The 22,769-nt window shown below is 35.5% G+C and overlaps 1 protein-coding gene across 1 annotated transcript; it reads left to right on the forward strand.

Moving 5' to 3' along the window:
* The first annotated feature begins 143 nt into the window (after window positions 1–143).
* Window positions 144–21,943, forward strand: LOC105147264 (uncharacterized). The gene is made up of 13 exons (XM_087403687.1): window positions 144–576; window positions 5,317–8,058; window positions 8,416–9,520; window positions 9,653–10,102; window positions 10,172–10,340; window positions 10,555–10,753; window positions 10,960–11,454; window positions 11,544–11,778; window positions 11,894–12,062; window positions 12,328–12,442; window positions 12,731–13,049; window positions 13,458–13,668; window positions 13,991–21,943. The coding sequence occupies exons 2-13, from the start codon at window positions 5,350–5,352 to the stop codon at window positions 14,133–14,135; spliced, it is 6,321 nt and encodes a 2,106-aa protein (XP_087259813.1). The 5' UTR covers window positions 144–576; window positions 5,317–5,349; the 3' UTR covers window positions 14,136–21,943.
* Window positions 21,944–22,769: the final 826 nt, after the last annotated feature.

The following is a 22,769-nucleotide window of genomic DNA, read 5'->3' on the forward strand; positions in this document are numbered from 1 at the left end:
TATCTCGATTTTCCAATTATCATCCTTCACCCTTGAACATCGCTGGCCGCGATTCCGTCGCTTTGACAGAAAACGCCGTCAACTCTTGGGGCCGCCGCCGTCGCTGTCGTCGCCGGGGGTGGTGGGTGGTGTGGCCGCGCGCATGTTTCTCCTCCGATGGAAATGGATCGATGCTGAAAATAGCTCGGCCCGCAGGAGAGTACGAGGTGAGTCGCCTTCGCTTTCGGCACGGCCTTTGCGTCTCTATCGACGCTTGCCGCCGCCACCTTCACCATCGTCGCAGCCGACGCTCATTTTCAGCTAATAACTCATTTGTGTAACTCGTTACCTCTGACTTCTTGTCTATCCAATCTTCCGCATCCGGCGCGGCCGCCGCCGCCGCTGCCGCCGCCACCGCCGCCGCCGCCGCCGCCAACATCGCTACTGTCGTCGTCGTCGTCGTCGTTCTTCTTTCACGGACCAAATACGCTGGCTGCGAGTACCGAACTACCTCGAGCCGCAACCCGGGACCTAAGTCGAGCGGGATGACGCGAAAAAAATGTGTGTCATATCAACGTGGCTGATGAGGCTGAAATCGTAAGTATTGCACGACCTCGGTTTAGCGAAGCCGCCTCCGAAAGGCGGACGAAGGTGCCACCCCCGGTGGACGGCGGGCGCTCTCGCATATTCGACCGGATTGATCGCCACTCCGGCATCCCCCTGTAATCGCGCAGCGCATTTACAAGTCGCGTATTATTTTCGTAGATTCGCAAAATTTTTCGCATTTGCAACAGGCGACCGCATCTCTGTTCATTGATCTCGTGTCGTTAATTCCGACGCATAATCGTCATTATATGTATTATGTTTTGCTCGAAATCGAGCAAAATGTTTTGCTAGTCCTTCGTCCACTTATTCGCGATTAGATTAGATACGAAACGCGTTATATTAGAATTCTAAGTGGAATTTAGATAATCTTGGACGCATTGCTGAATTCCATCATGGTATATACGATTACTAGTTGCACGTTTAATTAATGTCGCCGCAAGTCGATGGTTTGTGGCTCTCATGATGCAGCTTACATAGTAATAGTCCTAGATTGAAATTAGGAAAGAAAAATCGGGCTAATTTAGTGTTATATTTTTGATATTTCATGCATGGTGCACGAGAAGCGTCGTTAATTCTATGTATTTCATCTTTACATATCTATAATATTTTCTTTTGATCTTCCTTTGGCTTCCTATTAGTAGCATTAGCTTTAAAAAACGTGTAATTGACTTTTAAGTTTGATTTATACGATCACTTGATGATATACTTCTATTCTAGTAACTAGTCATTATTTTATCGGGATACTATATAGAAAGGATGGGATTACAAATTTTATTATTATTTTTTATCTTTTTTCAATTTCTCGAGCATGCTTAATTTGTAACCAAATTAAATTTTGCATTTAAACGTTAATCAACAATTTGAATTGTTAAACGTCTTATACGGTTGCTTATACGAATCCTTGCCTTTGGAGAGATTTGAGAAATTGAAATATCATAAACGCCGTGATTCATTGTTCTCTGTAGAAACTCAAACCTTTATTTATTGAACCTTTAAAACCTGCATGCAAAGTACGAATTATCAGCATAGCGCTGCTTTCAAACTCCTTCGGTGGAGATAAAATTAGATTCGGCGAAGCACTCGCGTGTTTCTTGAGGCGCTCGTAGTCCCCGTAGTCTCGATGAATGTGGCTGACACAGCAGCGACTAATGTGGCAAGACTTAATACGGTGAACTGCAATGAGACTTCGAAGACCTGATCGATTACGATGCAGGAAAAGTAGTCTTTGACAGTTTGCTTTTCCCCATTTTGTCTCGTTGATCGACTGCATCGCGGGAAAGACACGTTTAGCAGTTTCTCTTTAAGTACTGCGTTTATAGAGTATTGATTTTTATCGCCGCGTGTTGCGTATTATCTCATATTTTCGAAAACTTGTTACTTTTCTTTTATGAAATCGTTTTCTCGAAGTTTTGTTGCATTGCAAGTTGTAAGTACTCCGATATTCTATGCCAAAAATATTTTCTTTGAAAAATCTCACAGATAAAAGGATGGAGGTGTCTATATATATTATTTTATAACAAATAATATAATATATTAAGATAAATTTTATAGGCTTTTAAGATAAATTTTTATAGACATGTAAAATAGATGTGTTCGTTAGCCATTTTTTTATTATTTTACCGTGTAACTGCCGAAATTACAATCGAGAAACGAGATATAATCGAAATTAATATAATATTATACTCTCAAGTTTTCCTTATTCAGGAACCTCGTGACAGACTTCAGGTAGAATGTGTAAGTGACAGGTGCATACAAGTGCTGGCAGAGCCCTCGAGAGATATCGTTACAGTTAATACGCTACCTTTACTTACAATATAGCTTTATGACAACTGCAATTGGTTATTGAATTCGAATCTTTTCGTTGACGGTATGACCTAATTAAATAATGAGTAAGATAAAATTTAACGATATTGTCCGATGACGCACGAGATTGCTTTTTCCCTGCTAGTCCTACCCTTTATAGTTCCTAAACGTATAAATAATTTCTATAAACTTTTTTTATATTTTATTTTGTACGCACATAATTTGAAAAAAATGCACGACACAATATAGAGTCGTTAACTGTTCTGTATTCGATACTGATTAAAAATCTGTTAAGTTTTTACACGATTCTGCACATCGTAGTCTGTGCTACACTCTTATTAGTTCTTTAATTATTGTTTTCAATTTGTTTTAAATCTGATAAAATTGCATACTATAATAACTTAAGTACAATGACAATGATGACATTTAATGCGACAAATATATTATTTGTTTTAAATTTTAAAAAAAGTTTTTGTTTCAAACTTCAATATACGCGTAGTTTTTACACATTAAATTGTAAACATGCTATTTATTATTTGTTTCCCCATCCACGATCTTGCGTTATAAATAATTCTTTGCAATCAAAGTTTATAAATTGTTACTTTGAAATGTAACTTTAAGGCATAATCTATGCACTTGTAATTTATAATTCGTTATTTAATTTCTAAAATGGCACATTATATTAATCATTAAAGATACTTTTTTAATAATTTGTAGAAAAGTTTGAAGTAAACATATTTATGTTAATTTGATTTAGTAAATAAATGACACCTAATATAATTTATGTATTACCGATAATATTATGTAAATATATTAATTTAAAAAATCAAAGTGATTAATTATCAAAGTGGTTAAGTTTCTTTCATTAACAAGCATTAATTGTAATCTCAAATACAAAATATGTAATCTCCAAATAACATCTCTATTATCGAAGATGTCATGTACTGTCTCTATTTCTGAAGTATCTTGTGTTGTATATGATCATCGATAATATCGATTCATGAACGATACTAAAGAAATGCTATTTGAACGAAATAGGAACAAATAGAGCACTTGGATCTTTAATTAACGAAATGAATCAAAGTGTATTAAATATTCATGATATGCATAATTTATTTCCATTTGACTATGTAGAAGAAGCAAAAGAGACGCTGACAAGTCACTGTCGATCGCTTTAATCTAGAACATCTAACAGGAATCGGTTTGACCTAAACGTTATCTGAAATTTAAGAAATTCTTTATAGCCTTTGCCATATTTCTTTCTTTCTTAGATTATTTTACTACTTGTTGTGCTACTTTTTGTTGTATTTGCACATAATACAACGAAAATATATCTATTATGCAAGTGGCAATTCAACATTTTCTGATAAACATTCTTTTTGAGTTACTTATACAAGAACAAAATCCAAATTGATTTATATTTAATTTTAATTTCTTGATTGCTCGCTGCTTTTACTTTAAAATTTAGACTGCAATCTAATAATTAGTATTAATAGATATTAGCATTAATTGCGGTATACCGAAGAAATTTCTTTTTGCTAGAATCTGCTCGTTTGCTTTTTCGCATATCGATTATAATTTTGTGACACACATATACGCGAATTCACACCACATAAACACGTATGTGTGCATCACTACGTTGCAGACCAGGGCCTAATTCACAGCCGGAATTGCTCGGCGATCCGTGATGAAAACCTAACTACGCCGAGGGATTTGTGCGTGTTAAAGGGTGCTCTTACCGTCATCAAAGAGTAGTTCATAGCACGTAGGTCACGTACGAAAGACAAAAGTGTCACATTTAAGAGTTTATGATCGAGAGGAGTTTTTTTCATTTTATCCTCCATCCCCTTTAATATGCGTACCTCTTCTATCAACTGACGCATTTTAGTTTACGATTTTTTTCTCGAAGCTCGCCATGCGAGAACATCGAAAATAGAAAGTATTATACTACATGTTTATCGTTTTATTGATGATCCGCTGCTGTACCATACGCTGGTATATTAATTAAATTCTATCGACACTTGCAAGTTTGGTGTATATCGATTAAAATGCAAATATACAAATGTGTCACACGATTATAAGCTTATCAGAGCGTTAGTGTGCATAGCTTGTAATCTATCTATCGATGCATTCTTGTCCAACTTAACATAAAATAATAAAATGTAAGACGGTCAAAAACATTTGTAAATTATTACTTCCACATTCGCATAGTGTATCGTGCGTAATAATGTACGTACGATTTCAGATATTCTCGTGAAATATGCATCGTATTGTTACCAAATTCATCGCAAGTCAACGTCATTGAAATACAACGGAAATATGAAAATCTTGAAATTCCATGACAAAATGTAAAGAACGTTTCTCGGCGAAAATCTAATTTATCGGCTTTCTATATAAAACTTTAACTGTCTTCGACGATTTTGATAGGTCTGGCAGGTCATTTGTGAGGCAGTTAGATGTCATTCGTAGAGCACATCTCCAAGAAATGCTCCTAGAAATATTTCGCCTTTATTTCGACCGGTCGCTATTTTTGCTTGTCGAACGGAATTGAGTTGAGGACCAGAGAGAAAAACATTCGGTTACTGCACTACGATCGATTGGCCTCTTTTGGCAATGATCCCGCATTGTCACTCTCTATTCGGACGTAATTTAAATTACTATAGCCAATGATTCCATGATTTTTAAGACATTTTCGTAGTGTCTTAATTATATAAAAATAATTAAGAAATTTCAATTACTTGTCCTAAAATATATAGAATATTTTTGTATCATTTATTCATGAAATTGCACAGTATAATTATAAAAATATAACAAAAGTGATTTTTTTCCAAAAATATTTTAATCATGTTTATCGCTGAAGAAATATATTTTTCATAGATTGTAATAAATTTCATATTTTTGTGCAATAATTTGGATTTTTATTTTCAGGAGCCTCTCACGCACCACAGTAGGTCTTAGAGGATGCACAAGTTAGCCAAGGGGCTGAAGAAGAAGAAAAAGCCGAAGAAGGGCAAGAAGGGAGCGGAGGAGGAGGAGTTTGATCCGGAAGAGCTCGAGCGTTATCGGCGCGAGCGAGCAGAGGCCCAACAGAAAGCTGAAGAAGCCGGCGAATCAGCCAAAGGTACCGGATCTGACGAGTGGAAAAAGTTCCAGGCTTTGACTGCTGGCGTCGATTCGGTTTTGAAGAAGACTCAAAATGACCTCGATCGGATAAAGTCTACTTCATTCTTCCAGCGAAAAGCGCCGTTGGAAGAGAAGAAACCAGAGGAGGCAAAGCAAGAGGACTCCAACAAATCATCCTCAAAGAGGTGGGTAGGCTTCGACAAGGAGGGTAATCCAATCGAAGCTGCACCGCCGGAGATCGACGGTCAAGAAACAAAGGAAGAGAAATCACTCGTTAACGAGGACGGTTTTGTAAACGTACCAGAAGACGAAGATGAGCAAGAGGATTCCGCCGATGAGGATATCTTCGACACCACTTACGTGGATGTTCTTCAAAACATCGACGTTCAATTAGCTTACATACCAGACAGTCCGACCGAGGAAGAGACTGGGGACGATCCCTTTGACACAACCAACGCCGACAAGGTTCTTCGTACAGTCGATAAAAAGGGCAATAAGCTAGTCAGTTTAGGCAATGCTGTTGAGGTATTATCGGGAAGAATCGATTATGTAAGCACTTGCAAGATCACCAAGGGAAGGAGACCTCGAATTCAACAAGATCTATTGTTAGACGATTTTGACGAGGCGGAACAGCCGTCGGCGGAAACTGTTGTAGCGGAACCGACAAAAGTAGAAAAGACTTTACTAGATGATGACAGCGATCTTCCCGATATTCCCATTGATTTGACGAAGTTACCGCCTGTGCTACCAAGACCAGTCAGCCCCGTTACTCCTACAATTATTCAAGAGAACGCAGCCTCGACTGAGAAAACATCGAATGGTCCACTAGATATTTCTGAATTCGAAGTTTTGAAGGAGAAAACGATTTTAGAAGAAATTCCTGACTTGGATGACGCTGAATTTGATTTAAACGCCTCGCCAAATGAGTCGACTTGTCTCAAGGAAGTCGATGATCCATTTGCCACGAAGGAGCCTGAAACCGATTTTCAGACAGAGATAATTGAAGCCAGCTTCGAAGCGGCTACCTTTGTCGACGAGGCCGATCCGTTTGATACTACATTCGCGGATAATATATTACCAGGTAAAACAGAGCTAAAATTTATCGAGAAAGAACTTGAAGAACTGCCTGTCTCGGAAGTATCCATATCACTAACTGATCCCGCTGGTTTTAACAGAGATTACGAAACTGGCCTGTTGAAGTTAGATGGTGAACAGAAAGATGATCATAACAGTTTGTTATCGTCAAAGAAGGACTTGTTAGGCGGTTCGACCACTGATCTTAGTCAATTGGCGGACGAACCAATAGCGCCTATTGAGGATATCACTTACGTTGATCCTTTTGATACGTCTGCAGTGAAAGAGCTTCCACCCGGCAAAACAGAACTCAAGGTTTTAGAAAAAGAATTACTTGGTGAGCAATCTAACAGTTGCGTCCAGGACGATAATGACTTTGATCCAAGGAAAGATGAGGCGTCAGTAAAGCAGCTACCCACAAAACCGCCACCACCTAGACCATCCGCGCCTGTTAAATTTGCGCCAATTGAGCCTGTGTTTACTGTTAACTTTGAGGAGGACGAGAAAGTCGAAGTGACTCCAACGAATCTCGAGAGAAAGGCTTCCCGGCCGGAAGTTCTTGAACTAGCTCCAACCAAAGCTGTTGCGTTTGAATTGCCGACGCCGTCAAAGAGACCCGACCTTCTCGCGACTACCGAAGAGGAGAAGACACTACCCTCTAAACCGCTAACACCGTACTATTCCCAGAAGTCTATAGAAGAATCATTATCAACAGAGGACAATGAAGTAGATGTCGATCCATTCGACACGAGTTTTGTCAATAACGTCGCGCCAGGCAAGACCGAGCTCAAGCTCATTGAGTCAGAATTGTTGAGGCAAGAACCCAAGTTGCCTCATAGTTTGAGTGATCACGATTTTGATCCGAGATCTACTGCAGAACCAATCAGAAGACAGAGCGACTTCACGGCTACCTCGGTCACACCAAGCAATTTAAAACTTGCGCAGCTACAATCGTCGCTGATACAAAAAGTCGAAGAGGAAGTGATACCAAGGCAAGAACCCCACAGGCAGGAGAGCATTTTGGATGCGGAAATCGAAGTCGACGCAAAACCTCTGACACCTAGAATCGAAAGTAAACCTATCGTGGAAGAGGAGATTTCCTATTCGGATCCTTTCGACACTTCTATCGCGACGAACATTCTGCCCGGTAAAGCAGAGTTGAAAATATTGGAGAGTGAATTGCAGCAAATTCCTCAACAACCACCACCGCGCTCTATTGTTCTACCTACGGTAGTACCCATCGTAGCATCGACAGTCCCAGAAATCGACGACTTCGATCCTAGAGCGAACGAAGTAAAGGAATCCAAAGACTTTTTGTCTTTAGACGGACAAGATCCCGGCGACAAAGTGTTGACGCCGCTTCAGAATAAAGATCTTACTTTGGACGACGACGTGGATCCCTTCGATACTAGCTTCGCTACTATCGAGCCTGGGCGGACCGAACTGAAATTGCTCGAATCCGAACTGATGAAGTAATATTATCAATTGTTATATACAGTTCTATTTTTTCAGAATCTTTAAAGCAATCTTTTGAATATCTGGTGGTTAATCAAACTAAGTATACAAGTGGATTATTTTTTTTGAAGCTATATAAAGAGCTTAATATCCTATTTATGTCAGCAATAATTTCTACCTATATTATAATCTAACGGGAGATTTCCAAAAATGCTTGTATTAATTGATGAATTAAAATTGTACCAAAAAATATCTGTTCAACACGCAGAGTATAAACAAACAGACTAAAATTAGTCTATTCTATTTTTATGGAAATACAGTTCAAAAGATTTCGCTCAACAATTGTTATAATTAACTCGTAATCAGAGTTTTTGAGTCAATTCAATCATGGATTCCAAGGGTGGTAATCCGTTCTTAATGGACGATTATGCAACGGAACCGGGGGGCGGTTTGCCCCCGCAGGTTTCTAATCCTTTTCTCCAAGATTTCACCGACGCGGAAAGTTCCGGCGCGAGCGAGAATCCTTTTTTAAATTTTGGCAGCGACCAAACAGCATACGAACCACCGATATCCGTCGATTCTACTAATCCATTTGCCTCTTTTGGCATTGAAAGTACCGCTTCGAATACCGGATTCGGAGCGATCGCCGACACTAATACGCCAGCAACCAACGTCTTCACTAGCCAATCATCAAATATTTTCGTCACGTCCGATAATACGAATGTAGATCTATTTGGTACGATGACGACGACAACAGCCGAGAAACAACCGACGATCGTTAGTCCGCCTCAACCATCTCCAGCGGCAACACCTCCGTCGAAGAATGGAAAACCACCGCCATCAAGACCACCTCCACCGAGACCACAACCACCACCGATACCACCACCGGTACAACCACCTGCCAAGAACACGAAGGATCTGATATTGTCAGTTACGGGAGCAATGGACGCTACCTCAAACCATCTTCTAGATCGTTTGCAAGCAACTAGAACGCCCAGTCCCACGCTGATACATTCCCCGTCACCTACTCCGGAGCACAGCTTTGCCGATTTTCTGGACGTCGACAGCAATGTACCGGATCTGATCCCAGATGATAAAATTATTGAGTCGCCAAAAAATCAAGACATCATGGATCTCTTTGATGCGCCTTCTGAAGTCACCTCGACCGGTATCTTCTCTACTTCCATGACCACCACGGATACTACCAGTCTTATCACTGGAGTTTCGATGACTACTACTACCAAAGACAATCCCTTCGCAAGTATGAGCGAAGAGGCACTGGTACCGCAAGCGCAGCCTACCTTTGGAATGGAATATCCGGAAGATATTATTAGTAACGAGAAACGGCCTTCAGTGACCTCTGCGACTCCTTTCGCGGTCATAGAAACAGACGTTGGACAGTCGGGTATTGTCTTAGATCTCACGGAACCTGTTCCTGCGATTCAACCTACATTGACAGCAGCTACTGAACTCTTCCAAGGTTAGAAAATCTTTTTTCTTTTTTTTTTGTTTATGGAAATAGAGTAGATAAAAACATCAATTCATCTGAATAATGTTATTCATTACATTGCTTTAATTTTATTATATTTTATATAATTCTATTGTTTTATAGGAGTAGAACAGATTTCTACCGATGCTGATGCGAACTTTTTCTCCATGACCAATACAACCACGATAACGCCTTTCGGCATAATCGAAACCACGTCCGCACCTTTCGCAGCTGCAACTCAGCCTTTATTTGCTCCATCGGAAGTCACACAGTCAGCCTTTGCCTCGGATCTACTAGGTGATTTCGGAGAACCGATCAAGGAGGTGGTCAGCAGTGGCCTGATCTCCACCAGTCCGACTCCTGGAACAGAATTTCCTGGAAACGAGGCTTACAGGCCCGAAGAACAATTGGATAACTTCGCCGCTACGACAAAGGCGATCGAGGATACTAGCGACTCATTCGATGCTTTTGCGTCCAAATTTGATAGGGCTGCCGAACCAGAAACTAATGGCGGAGATCCTTTCCTGGATGCCTTCGGTGGCGGACCAATTGCTATGGACACTTCCAGCGATGGTATATACGAAGACTTTTTTTTGCAACTTTATATTTTAACTTAACTCTTTATAACCATTTTCTTTTCAGTTTGGGGAGACTCATCAGCAGCTGGTTCGGAAGCGACGATCACTGGTTTTGGAGAATCTGATGGTTTTGATTCTTTCTTAAGTATGACAGCTCCACCACCGGATATGAAAGTAAAAAGAGCTGAGTCTGCGGAATCGGATGAGGGGCCCGATTTCAGTGTGTTTATCAAGTAAGTTAAGGAAAAAGCTACTGACTAAAAAGAAAGAAATTAAGAAATTTTAGATTGATTTATTTTTTGATGCTAGTCGTGAGATATTTAGTAATAACATTGAAAAATTATCAATTATTGTCTGAATTGCTGTACACAGTTATATTCAAGAATATAATAATATTATTTCTAACATTAGTGCATAGGTAATATCAGTTCTTTATTTATCTCTTAGACCAAAAGAAGGAGATCAGATAACAGCAATAGAAGGCGGACCTGTACCTACGTTAGCGCCGCCGCCAAAAAGTCCGCAGATCGCTGCGTATACGGATTCCTCACCGCGTTTCAATCCCTTTGATAAATCTGGAATCGCGCAGGATGCTGTGGTATCTGAAACTGCACAGACAGCCGAAATGGCTAGGACAGATTCTCAGGTATTCGCATTAGATAAATCGTTATATGAGGCGTTACTTTAAATTGTTTCTCCATCAACCAAATATATTTTCGCGCGCAGTTCTTGTCTTTTATTCTTTAATTAAATTAAGAGCATAAATACATATAAAAGAACTGTGCGATACTTAAAATGCAACAAATTTGATTAAGTCCTATATGTTGATAAAATATTTTTTTCTTATTTCAGGAAACCCCGCCTACTCCTTTGTTTGATGAGGACGTTAGCCAACCGCTTGAGGATTTCCCGCGGATAACTTACACCGGCGATGGTTGGGAGATGCAGTTGCGACAGCCGAACAAAAAGAAAATCACAGGGCAACGTTTCTGGAAGAAGATCTTTGTCAAACTGGTTTACCAGGGTGACAATCCGAGTCTACAGTTGTTCAATAATAAAGACGACAAAGATCCGTTTCAAGAATTACCTCTGCTCGCTTGTTATTCGGTATCGGACATCGGCGCTCAACAATTTGATCAGTACGGGAAGATCTTTACAGTGAAGCTACAATACATCTTCTATAAGGAAAGACCTGGCGTGCGACCTGGCCAGGTTACGAAGGCGGAACGACTTACAAACAAACTCAGCCAGTTTGCAGCGTACGCTATTCAAGGGGATTATCAAGGAGTCAAAGAGTTTGGGAGTGATTTGAAGAAATTGGGTCTTCCTGTCGAACACGCACCTCAGGTAAATTTTTTTAGTTCTTGATATAAATCATTTCCAACGAATATTAAGCAGTACAATTAATACACCTGTACATCCCATAATGTATGCAGATCTCTCAGTTATTCAAACTTGGTTCCCAATGTTACGAGAACATGAAACAATTTTCTTGTGCTATCGAGGAAGCACTCTTCAGGTTACCGGCGCATCGTGATCGGGCTCTAACTTACAAAATGGAAGAAGTTCAGGTAACAGTCGTTGATGAGCTGTATGTCGAGCAGAACGCAGAAGGTCACGTAGACAAACAAATTGCACGTGTTCGTCTTTTCTTCCTGGGTTTCCTTTCTGGTAAATATCACAACGATTGCAAATATATTGCGCTATATTAAAAAAAATAAATCATAATAGAAAAATTGTGTTCTTATAATTTAGATTTTTTTATGAAACTCAATTTATTGTTTAGGTATGCCCGACATAGAGTTAGGAATAAATGATATGTGGCGACAAGGTAAAGAGGTTGTTGGTAGGCATGATATCATTCCCGTCGTAACGGAAGAATGGATTCGCCTGGAGAACGTCGAGTTCCATTCATGCGTTCAGCAGGACGAGTACGAAAAATCAAGGATAATAAAGTACGTACTTTACAATAATAAAATAGATAAATATAACTTTCTTCAGATAAACATTAATAATTTTAACAATTTCTTCTTTGCAACTACAAATAAGCATGTTAATAATAATAGACTTAAATTTCTTTATAATATAAGGTATCTTTATTTTAAGACACTAACATAATTTTACCTCTAACTAATCAACGTGTGTATTTTAAATCATAAAATTATAAATTTATTTTACAACTAATACCTTACTAACATATGTAATCAAACATCTTCTAAGGTTCAAGCCGCCTGATGCATGTTACATTGAACTGATGCGGTTTCGCGTAAGACCGCCTAAAAATAGAGAACTACCGCTTCAGCTAAAAGCTGTTATGTGCGTTACCGGGAACAAGGTAATTTTCCCTTTTTCCATTTCTTCAATAAACTTTCCGTACAGTATTTAAATAAAAGCGAAAAAACTTCTTGTTGATTTTAGCCATCATCGTATCTTTCTTCTATCTGTTATATTAGGTAGTATCGTCATTCTCCGTTCTATTATAAAAATATTATGTTGGGCTTTATGTAAAACTTTTTTGTTAAAATTTCTTTTCATTCCTCTCATTCTTGCAACGCGCAACAAATTTTCATAGTGACATGTTTATTGGAGCTGCATCATTTGATCTCTTTTTACTCATTTTCAGGTGGAGCTGAGAGCAGACATTCTCGTGCCTGGTTTTGCATCCAGAAAATTGGGCCAAATACCATGCGAAGACGTGATGGTTCGCTTCCCTATACCTGAATGTTGGATCTACCTCTTTAGGGTGGAGAAACACTTCAGATATGGCTCGGTAAAATCAGCACATAGAAGAACAGGGAAAATTAAGGGTATCGAGAGATTCTTGGGTGCTGTCGATACTTTGGAACCGCAGCTGATGGAAGTAACTTCCGGCCAGGCGAAATATGAGCATCAACATCGCGCCATCGTATGGAGGATGCCCAGGTTGCCAAAAGAGGGTCAAGGTACTTGCCCATACTTTTTTTTACTTAAACTATATAAAAAATCTAAGCAGTAAGACATAAACGATCGACCAATCACAGTATCGAGAACGTAAGACAATAATGTAGTAGCGAATAAAATAATTGATTTACTTACTGCTTACGCTTTTATATGTGCCATTATAGCGTCAGTCGAGATTAACAAATTATTCTAATTTTTTTTGTTTCATTGTTAAAACATTTTTATATTATACTTTATATTTTTTACATTATTTTATTCTGTTTTGAATTAAAAAACTGAAGAATATAGATTTAGATTCTGCATAAAAATAAAACGTTTTATGCGTAATGGTTTAAATATATGTTCAAATCATCGTCCAAATGATTGCTGCTGGCTCTTGGCCAATTTCAGTTATTTGCGGTTATTTCTAGGTGCGTACACGACGCATCAGCTGGTTTGCCGTATGGCTCTCACCTCTTACGATCAGATCCCCGAAAATCTTTCGGAATATTGTTACGTAGAGTTTACAATGCCGGCGACACAAGTATCTCATACGACTGCGAGGAGCGTCAGTCTCCAGAACAGTGACAGTGATGCGCCCCCAGAGAAATATGTTCGAAATTTGTCGCGTCACGAATACAGGTAAGTTCTAAAAGATTATTTTAATATTATAAATTATGTAGCAAGAACTCTCCAAACTTTTCCAGTATATCGACGAATTATTTGATTATTAAAATTAATAAGCGTTTGATATTCCTATAAGAAGACAATCCACTTATGCTGGATTCAGATTCCTACCCGAGTATCATCCAGGTATCACTCCATCCTTGTTGTTAAACAAAGATAACATGATACCCGATGAGAATTCGAATATATCTAATTGTTTTTTTTTTATTGTTTTCTTTTTATTCAAATTAATATTATGTTGATATTATTTATTGCTGTATTGTCAAACCTTATGTAGGGTAGGGATTGAGCATACTCAAGGCGAAGGTCCGGGTGCGTATGTCTCGGCGACGATCGCAACGAAAAAGATCCCTGAGACTATGCCAGAAGTTCAAGAAACTCCCGACGCACCAGCCGAATCTGATTCCGATTCTTCAGAGTAACATGAGTAATCGGTGGATAAGTCAATGTTGATTGATCGTCTCCGCGTTGCAATAATTAGTACAGTAAGCGCCAAAAAAATGCGACTCTTAAAACTAACATTTCAATTATCAATTTAGTCAAATAAAATGAGTAGCCGGGGACAAATTTGATTAAAACATAAATATTTAGTTCTTCTACTATCGTACTATCGAGTATTTGACATTGTCAATAGTTGCACGACTATCTTTTTGTATCGTTCCGTTCGTATGGTGATTAAATATCATTTGGTCCGCTCGAGATATTGTTTTAAGATCCAATTTAATCATTCTTTGGATAGTGTTTGAATTAATGTTCCTTTCTGTCATCATTTTTTATAGAGTGAACAGGATTTTGGACAATTTTGCCATTAATCAATCCAATAAAAGTTCATGCTGTTCATGAACAATCATACCGCTTGACTTCCTAGGAGTTAAGAACTTTGATAATACAAAGTCCAAATTTGAGACATAAGACGTCCTTAAGATGTCTTTTAGATGTCAAAGACTATCGTATATTTATTCTTTATCGAACATTTTTAATGCGAGAGAGAGATTAACAAGAATATAAAATTATTATTACAACTTTATAATACATCAAAAGTGATGCTTCTATTATGCAACAGATGGCGTTACTGTGTCATATTTAGCTAACATAATAGTGATTAAAAAAGAGTCGCATTTTTTTTGCATATACTGTACATTATCAAGGAGATAGGAAAGGACTATAAAAAAGGAATGGGTTACATAAGTTGATTGGTAAAAAGGTTATATATGGGTGCAATGATATACTAGTCGTTTAAGCGGTGAACATAAGGCTAGTATTTATAATCCGTTTTTATTTTAAGACCGTTTTAAGTAATATTTGAAAAATTGTTTACAGCTCTGTGATCGATATTTATAGTCCGTTCTTATTAGAAGATATTCTTAAGTAATGTCTTAAGATGCTAATGTGGGCTCTCTGATATTAGTTCATGACATCTAAAGACTGTACTTAAGACGATCTTAAATATAAGAATCGCGACTATGTACACCAACCTCTGATTGGCTTATGACATCTTAAAACTATTTCAAACAGTCTTAAATATAGAACCGATTATGAATACTGGCCATAGATAATATATCATGTACATGTTACTAGTCTGTATACAGAGAGAAAATTCACACGAATTGACCACGAGATGTTTCATAAATTTGCTGATAGTTATAATAAACGGTGGATGATTCATGGATCATTCTACATTTGAGAAAGTAAACATTTCGCGCGATCGTTCATCAATTCAAAAATAATCTGATAATTATTACGATTGAAGGAAACGGAACCAGCTCAGTAAAGACTAAAATTAGTCAATTTACAAGATTCTTAAATGCATCGATCGCTGAGCGATTAAGTTCATCACAGCCATGAGGGCTAAAGAGATAATTTATCTGAATAAGAATTTCCAGAATAAGAATTACGAATGTATAAATTATTCTCGACTTTTTATCGAGATTCTCACATCTATTTGAAATTGAGTATTACTACTCTTTTTTTTCAATTTTTCAATTAATTGCTATGATAATTGTTCACAAAATAATGATTGACAGCGAGCAATTTACGAAACATTTCGTCCACATTCTCGTGTAACATAGTGGCTAATGACAAGTAAATAATTAAAGGGAAAATAATTTGAAATATGGAAAGACAATATCGGTTTTCTGTTTCATTTAGCTTGTTAAGTCGTAGAGCACATTCGCAACGAAAAGCTTTGTGTTCGTAAAGTGCGTTAATTTATGACATTTTAAAGATTTAAAAACATTTCCATAGGCGTAATAAATTGAAATTGTTGACGAAAACATTTGCATGCTGTATGCTTTTTAAACAGATGGCACAATTGTTTATTCGGAAATTTACACCAAAATTATTTGTATTACTTATTACATCTTAGTTCTAGTTTCTTCTGAGTTATATTTCAAAAATGTCAATTTTTCTTTTGTATATTATTATACATAGAACCGAAATGTCTTAAATATTTAAATATTTAACAATTTTTATATATTTTAAGAAACATTTATAAATCTAGCATACATTTTTATTATATTAATTAAAATGAAAAATCACTCAAAGAGAAAGACATATCTCTAACTTACGTCGTCGTTGCAATCAGAAAGTAATAACGAGAACACTATAAGCAGACAATATTAGTAGCCTAGTTTATATCGTGCACTTGATACAGATACTAACTAGTAACTTTCTGTTGATTTATCTTAACTTCGGCGATATACGTGTAAACATATACATGATATGTTAATCATTTTGCATATTATATCAAATGCATATATTGTACCAATTTAGTGCATTAGTCTTTAAATATATTGTTGGAATTATTGTAATTTAATAGAAAGTTACTAATTAATACGCGTACCAACTTACAAAGTGCTCAGTGTAAAAGGAGTCAATATATTCTATTCCCGTAGTATCCCCTAGTAAATCCCATTGTTTGAGCTTATAGATAATTTATGCATACCGTTATCTAGTCGCTAGTAGGTTCTAAGTTATAAATTTATTATCATGGTTAGAGTCTGCGGTTAGAATCTGTGAAATAGTGTGTGAATAATAATGAGATATTGATAATTTTAGAACGATGGTGTCCATTGTATATAATATTAATATTATGTATAATATTAATTTAATTTGATCATTGCTATAAATGCGAATGGAAACATGCATCTCTTGCAAAAAAATCATTGCTCTAGTTCTTAACAATACTTGTTAAGAGTTAACAATAATAGTATCATGAATAATCTGCAAGTGCTTGTAGTGGTAGCGCGTTGTAAAATTCTAGACTAGACATAAGTTTATGTTTTTATTGTATTATTTTTATCTTTCTCGGTCGATACGTGTAACGGTATCGACTTGTGGCAGAAAAGCAGCATCACCAAATATTAGAATTAAGACTAGTGATATAATTATATGAGGTTTCTATACTGTAGACGTACACGTGAATACAGAGAGATCTCCATTAATTACATACAGTCTGATGTGTAATCTCATATTGTATATCTAAGATAAGATATTTAAACAATTAGAGACATAAGTTTCAGTTGTGTTTTAAATTTTTCTTTGACATTCTCAACCGGCAAAAAAAGTCGCAAGAGTTCATTCTAGTCCCTAGCTATTAAGAGAATCGTATGACACGGAAGAATTCGCCGTCGATCATGCGTTATTTGATAAGGTTTAGATTAGGGATAGATTTTAAGCATGATTTCGGTTCGTTACCGATTATTGTGGTGTTGTATGAAATATAATACTCATAAGTACACCCGTTAATTGCTCTGATCTTCGGCGACGTAAATTAGTCCTTTATGAATGTCTCATAGAATCTTACTTTTGTTTAGCGGAATCTGAATTGATTGAAATATTGTTATTCTCAACTAGAGATAAAAATTACCGAAAAAACTAAAAAATTTGAGTAAGCACCAGTTTTTTATTCTGGCCCTAAAAGTTTTTTTACCAAAATATTTTCTACATTTTACACCATATTATCGTTCGTAGAATTTAACTTTTGCATCCAAAAGATTTCTGTGTAAAGATACCTGTAAACATTGTAAACAATCAAAGTACAATGATTAACATAATTATTAAATAGCGGTGATCGTGAAATATATTATTTATTGTTAGATCTAATTTTGTAAAAGTGTTATCATTATAGTGGATATTGCAATTGCAATATCTATAATGAACACGATTTCGCTTTAACATTTAAAATTATAAAGACAAAAAATATTAAATAATATTGAAGTAATGTAGATATTAATTTATTGTCAATGAATGTTAAAAAAAAATGAATTCTATATCTTTTTTCAGGATTTTAATGAAAAACAATTTTTTTACCGTAAAAGTTTTTACTCGATATTTAATCCGAAGTAAAAAAAAAAGCCTATTTTTTTATATTCAATTTAAAAAATGGAAAGAATTCTTTATAATGAAAATATGAATGTATGAAGTAACAGTAACAAATATTACCACACAGTTTTATTTTATTTTGTATCACAATTCTTATAAAGTCAAAATGTATTGATTACGTTTGTAACTTGCTAAGTTACGTAACTTTAATTAATTACATTATCTTAAAATTATTTCTTTTATATATCAGACACTTCTTCGCAGATACAAATGTTCGTCATAATGCGGAAAGTTTTATGAGAGGATGCGCGCAAAATATTCACAAATATAAATCGAATTTTCGCACTTTAGAATAGCGCAAAGCTTTTCGAGTTGCAATGTGGAGATTTATTTGAGTTTGATATCTCTAAAACGGATTTTGGGCAAGTTTTTTCTTTACGGAAGCTTGCGCCAAGACGTGACTTTTCCAGCTCGTGATCTCAAAATATGCGTAATCCAACCGTCGTATGATCCAGAACGGCGTTTGTGTATTTAAGCAAAAGAGAAAAAAAATGAAACAAAAAGCATATATACAGTTAAACATTGCATGTATAGATTTTAGGAAGGGATAAGTAGAATTAGGAGAGTAAATGTATGCAATGGTTTGGTGTGTTTACAATAACTTTGAGAGAGAGATTGCAGAGAGAAATTATATACGCGATGTGAATTGGATTTTGAACACTTAATGAAAGAAGATTGATACTTGTCATATGTTTGTTGCGATTTTGCCCGTGTTTACTTCTCTGATAACTTTTCTGCTTCAAAAGGAAGGAAAATTATGAGAAAGGTAAAATGTGCAATCATAATGAATGTTAAGAAAATTGTCTCTAAAAGTATTACAATTATAAACTCTCATTATGTAACACAGTTTATTAATTTCATTTACAATATTTTAATACAATCATGATGCGTTACAAGTCTTGAAAGCTCATCATAATGATATATAACTCAAGTAATTCGTGAAATGTGATGGTATTCCCTATTTCGGCGACAATTTCTGTAAAAAGTGTAGCTTTGATGTTAGCACATACCCAGTGAATAATTGCCTACATAATTAATCAATATATTATATACATATAGTTTTAAACTCTGTTGATCCGACTTGGCATATAAACAATAAATTGTAAAGGAAATAATAATCGTAGAATAACGTAATAGTTGTCCTTATAGTATCGAGAAATGTTCTGTACAGGTGAAAAAAGTCTGTAAAGATAAAGTTTATTCGCGCTTTTTGTGAGATCTACATGTAACATTTAGGAAAAATAAAGGCGGAGTATATCATGATGGAAGGTGTGTGACGTAGAGAAAAATAACGTGAATTTCTTTGAGGATTGCTTCTTTTCAATATGCACGCGGTCACCCTTAAATGAAATCGTCATCAGGGAAAGTTTAATTGCAAACTTAATTGCGCTTTTTACTGTGCAACTATATTTTGTTACAACAAACCAAGAGTGAATGAAGCCCTGAAAATACAAGTCACATTATACTTACAGCTAACTAATTCCAAGTAAAGCAAATTTAAAGTTACTGTAATGAAGAAATAAAGTTAACGATAGCCGTAGAAGATTCTTCCAATTAAATTTTATGAATAATCGGTTTCGATTATATGTCAAATTTTGTCAAATGTGTCTAATTCAAATTATTTTTAAATAATTGTCCTTTTTTGACGCACATTTTGTTATAAGGATTCTGCCAAAAATGAAATTTAAATGCACTGTAAATTGATAGATTCTTAGCTTATTATTAGTTGTATCTTACAATACGTATAGCTTAAAATAAACTAAAATAGTAACTCTATATATATATATATATATATAGTAAGACAAAAATATTAAAATAAATGAATATCTATAAGTATATTTACGCGTTATTGATTCAACATTAATGTTGTAATTACATGTTGCTTGTGAATGTTAATATTGGCGGATGATATCATTTAAGGGTTGATCGACATCAGAATTAATCAACGCAAAAGCGGAGCACTGAAATGAGTATACTACTTTATTTTGTCGTGACATATAGTAATGTATAACAATCATGATCGAATAAATAACTTATGTTACATATCGTAATTTAGAGCTTTTTATAGAGTTATTGATTTGAAGGAAATGTGTGTTCCTTCAAAGTCACGCAAACTGATAGATGGCAAAAAAATTAGATATATATATATATACACACACACACAATATATATATATATATATATATATATATATATATATACATATATGTATGTGTGTGTATATATAATCGCACTTATCATGCCATTTTGACCAATTTAATATAATATGCGGGACTTTCCTTTTAGATTTGTACATAAATGATGGCTATAGCAGAAAGTCCTCCTTTTTTCGCGGAAACTTCGAGATAATTAAGGGAAACATTGCGTTAAGATTTAAAAAAATACATTATAAGTGTCACAATATGAAAGTATAAACCAATGTTTCTCCAATTTAATTTAAGAACATATAGAGCATTCCGGAACTTGTTGAAAATTTTCGATATTCCTATGCTTTTATATAGAACGGGAAAATATATACCGCGCAAAATTATAAGAAATGCGATTGTGGAAATTAACAATCTTAGAACTCTTTCTAGAGCCACAACGAGACAAAAATATTATCGTAAAAATATAGTTTCTCCTTACGAGCATTTTGTCATTATTTAATAAAAGAAGGTGCAATATTCTTCATCAAGGTGCAATATTGTAAGACAAGAATAGAAATACCCTAAATAAAATTGTAACTTAGAAGAGCAAACTAGAATAGAAATCTTCAAATTACTGTAGGGAAGAGAGAGAGGAGACAACTAAACAAATGTAACTTTTTATTAAAAAGAATTTAAGAAAAAATTGAATGGTCGAACTTTCCGTCTGGAGAATCCGGACTCAAACTATGTATTATAATTATTGATTAACATTACATACATTCGAGCGTATAATATAAAAATGGTTAGAAGAATGCGAACTTTCTGATATCAAGATTGTTTTCGATTCTTCAGAAATGCAAGAAAATACGTTGAAGGAAAGCTTAGGCTAAGCACTTTCGAGAAAGTGAGGAAGTCTTGTTTTCAAATAAAGAGAGGTGCGTCATATTTATCATAGTTTATGATTTGAGTGACGTTCGTGCGTTGCCGCGAATATAATTTCGACGCTCAAGAGAAGAAGCTAATTAGTTTCGTAAGGCAGCTGTATATGATATTTATAGTAGTGCCGGTATAATACATGTAATTATTGTACGTGTGTACACACATGCAGCGTTGAGTCGGTAAATTAACGCAGATTAATAGCATATATGTGGATTGTATAACGTAGAGAGTGCGGACGGAGATTTCGTTCCGGTTTCTTGATCTGTTTCATCATTTAAGACGGTATTGGCCCTTTAAAAAAAAACAGAAAAAATGGCACCCGGAATAGTGTATAATATGTAAAACAATAATTCCTTGTAATGAATAAAAGGAGAAATGCTAATCCACTAATCTCTAACCAACTTATAAAAATATATATACATATTGTATATGGATGTGCAATGGTAATAATGTACCTATATAATTACTTTATGAGTATATCTATCATTTTAATTGTAATCTAATTGATAAAATAACAAAATAATGTATACAAAGAGTACCAAACGAACAGCAAAAGAAATTCAAGAAATTCTTCTTGTATAATAACTTAAAGGTATGAGAGAGGAAATGGAAGAGAGAGAGAGAGAGAGAGAGAGAGAGAGAGAGAGAGAGAGAGAAAATACGCGCACAGACCATTTTTGAAAGCAAAGACGAAATAAGTGTAGCACTGTTAGCAAATGGTATCAGCGATAAATTCTATGTATCGATAAATAATATAGCATTGTTTAAAGATTGAAAATTAAGTTACGTCTGAAGTTACATTTTCTTATTCTTACAACTGCGCTGCAGCCTTCCATTACAATTGCATTACCTACGTTTGTTTTATTTCCTTTAGAAAGCAAATATAGATAACGCAGAATTTTAAAGTTACTCAAATCCTAATTGATGCACCAATTTTCAATAAGATGCTTAATAGACAGTACGAAAAGATGTGATTGTTAAAAATGTAATAAAAGAAATATAATGACAATGTTTCATGTCATCATCGATAATGTAGCGATTAAGGATAAAACACCGGAAATATTTAACAGAAAATCTCCATGCCAACGCTAATTGTCAGCTTTCCCTTCAACGACGATTACATGTATTATATGAACATTGCCTCGGGAACACAATGTCTAAATTTTTTGTACAAAGTATAACCTTTTTTACTCTTGGTCTTTTCTACATTTAAATTACATAGTGAACAAACACAACTGTCCGTGTTCGATGATGCAATCTCGGGGAACGTTCTTCTAATCTTTGCACTTCCGTAAGTACAAGATAAGAGTGTGCTCGCACAGTAAAATTGCGACATAATGTATTATATAACTTTACTCTTGTGTGACTATTTTCTTCCAATTTGGCACTTTTCTTCTTCCTCTGTTTAGGTACACTAAATTCGAAATTTGCATGTTTCATGACATTTTTTCTTGCCATTTTCGAAACATGTAAATTACTGTACATACGCATGTATACGATGTGCATATATTCAAAAGGTTTGTTTTTTATTGTTACACTCAACTAGAACTTTTCTCGTTCTTACCAAATATCAAATAAACCCATTTCACTTTAAGTGCAAAGAATGTA

This window comes from Acromyrmex echinatior, chromosome 2, assembly GCF_024713525.1.
Source record: "Acromyrmex echinatior isolate Ae372 chromosome 2, ASM2471352v2, whole genome shotgun sequence".
NCBI lineage: Eukaryota > Metazoa > Arthropoda > Insecta > Hymenoptera > Formicidae > Acromyrmex > Acromyrmex echinatior.

What these genes read in the sequence shown, in the direction of transcription:
- LOC105147264 (XM_087403687.1), top strand. Translation starts at nt 5,350, where the DNA reads ATGCACAAGTTAGCCAAGGGGCTGAAGAAGAAGAAAAAGCCGAAGAAG. An exon ending in TATGGACACTTCCAGCGATG is followed by an intron (nt 10,103 to 10,171) that starts GTATATACGAAG and finishes TTTTCTTTTCAG; the next exon opens with TTTGGGGAGACTCATCAGCA. An exon ending in GAAAAATCAAGGATAATAAA is followed by an intron (nt 12,063 to 12,327) that starts GTACGTACTTTA and finishes ACATCTTCTAAG; the next exon opens with GTTCAAGCCGCCTGATGCAT.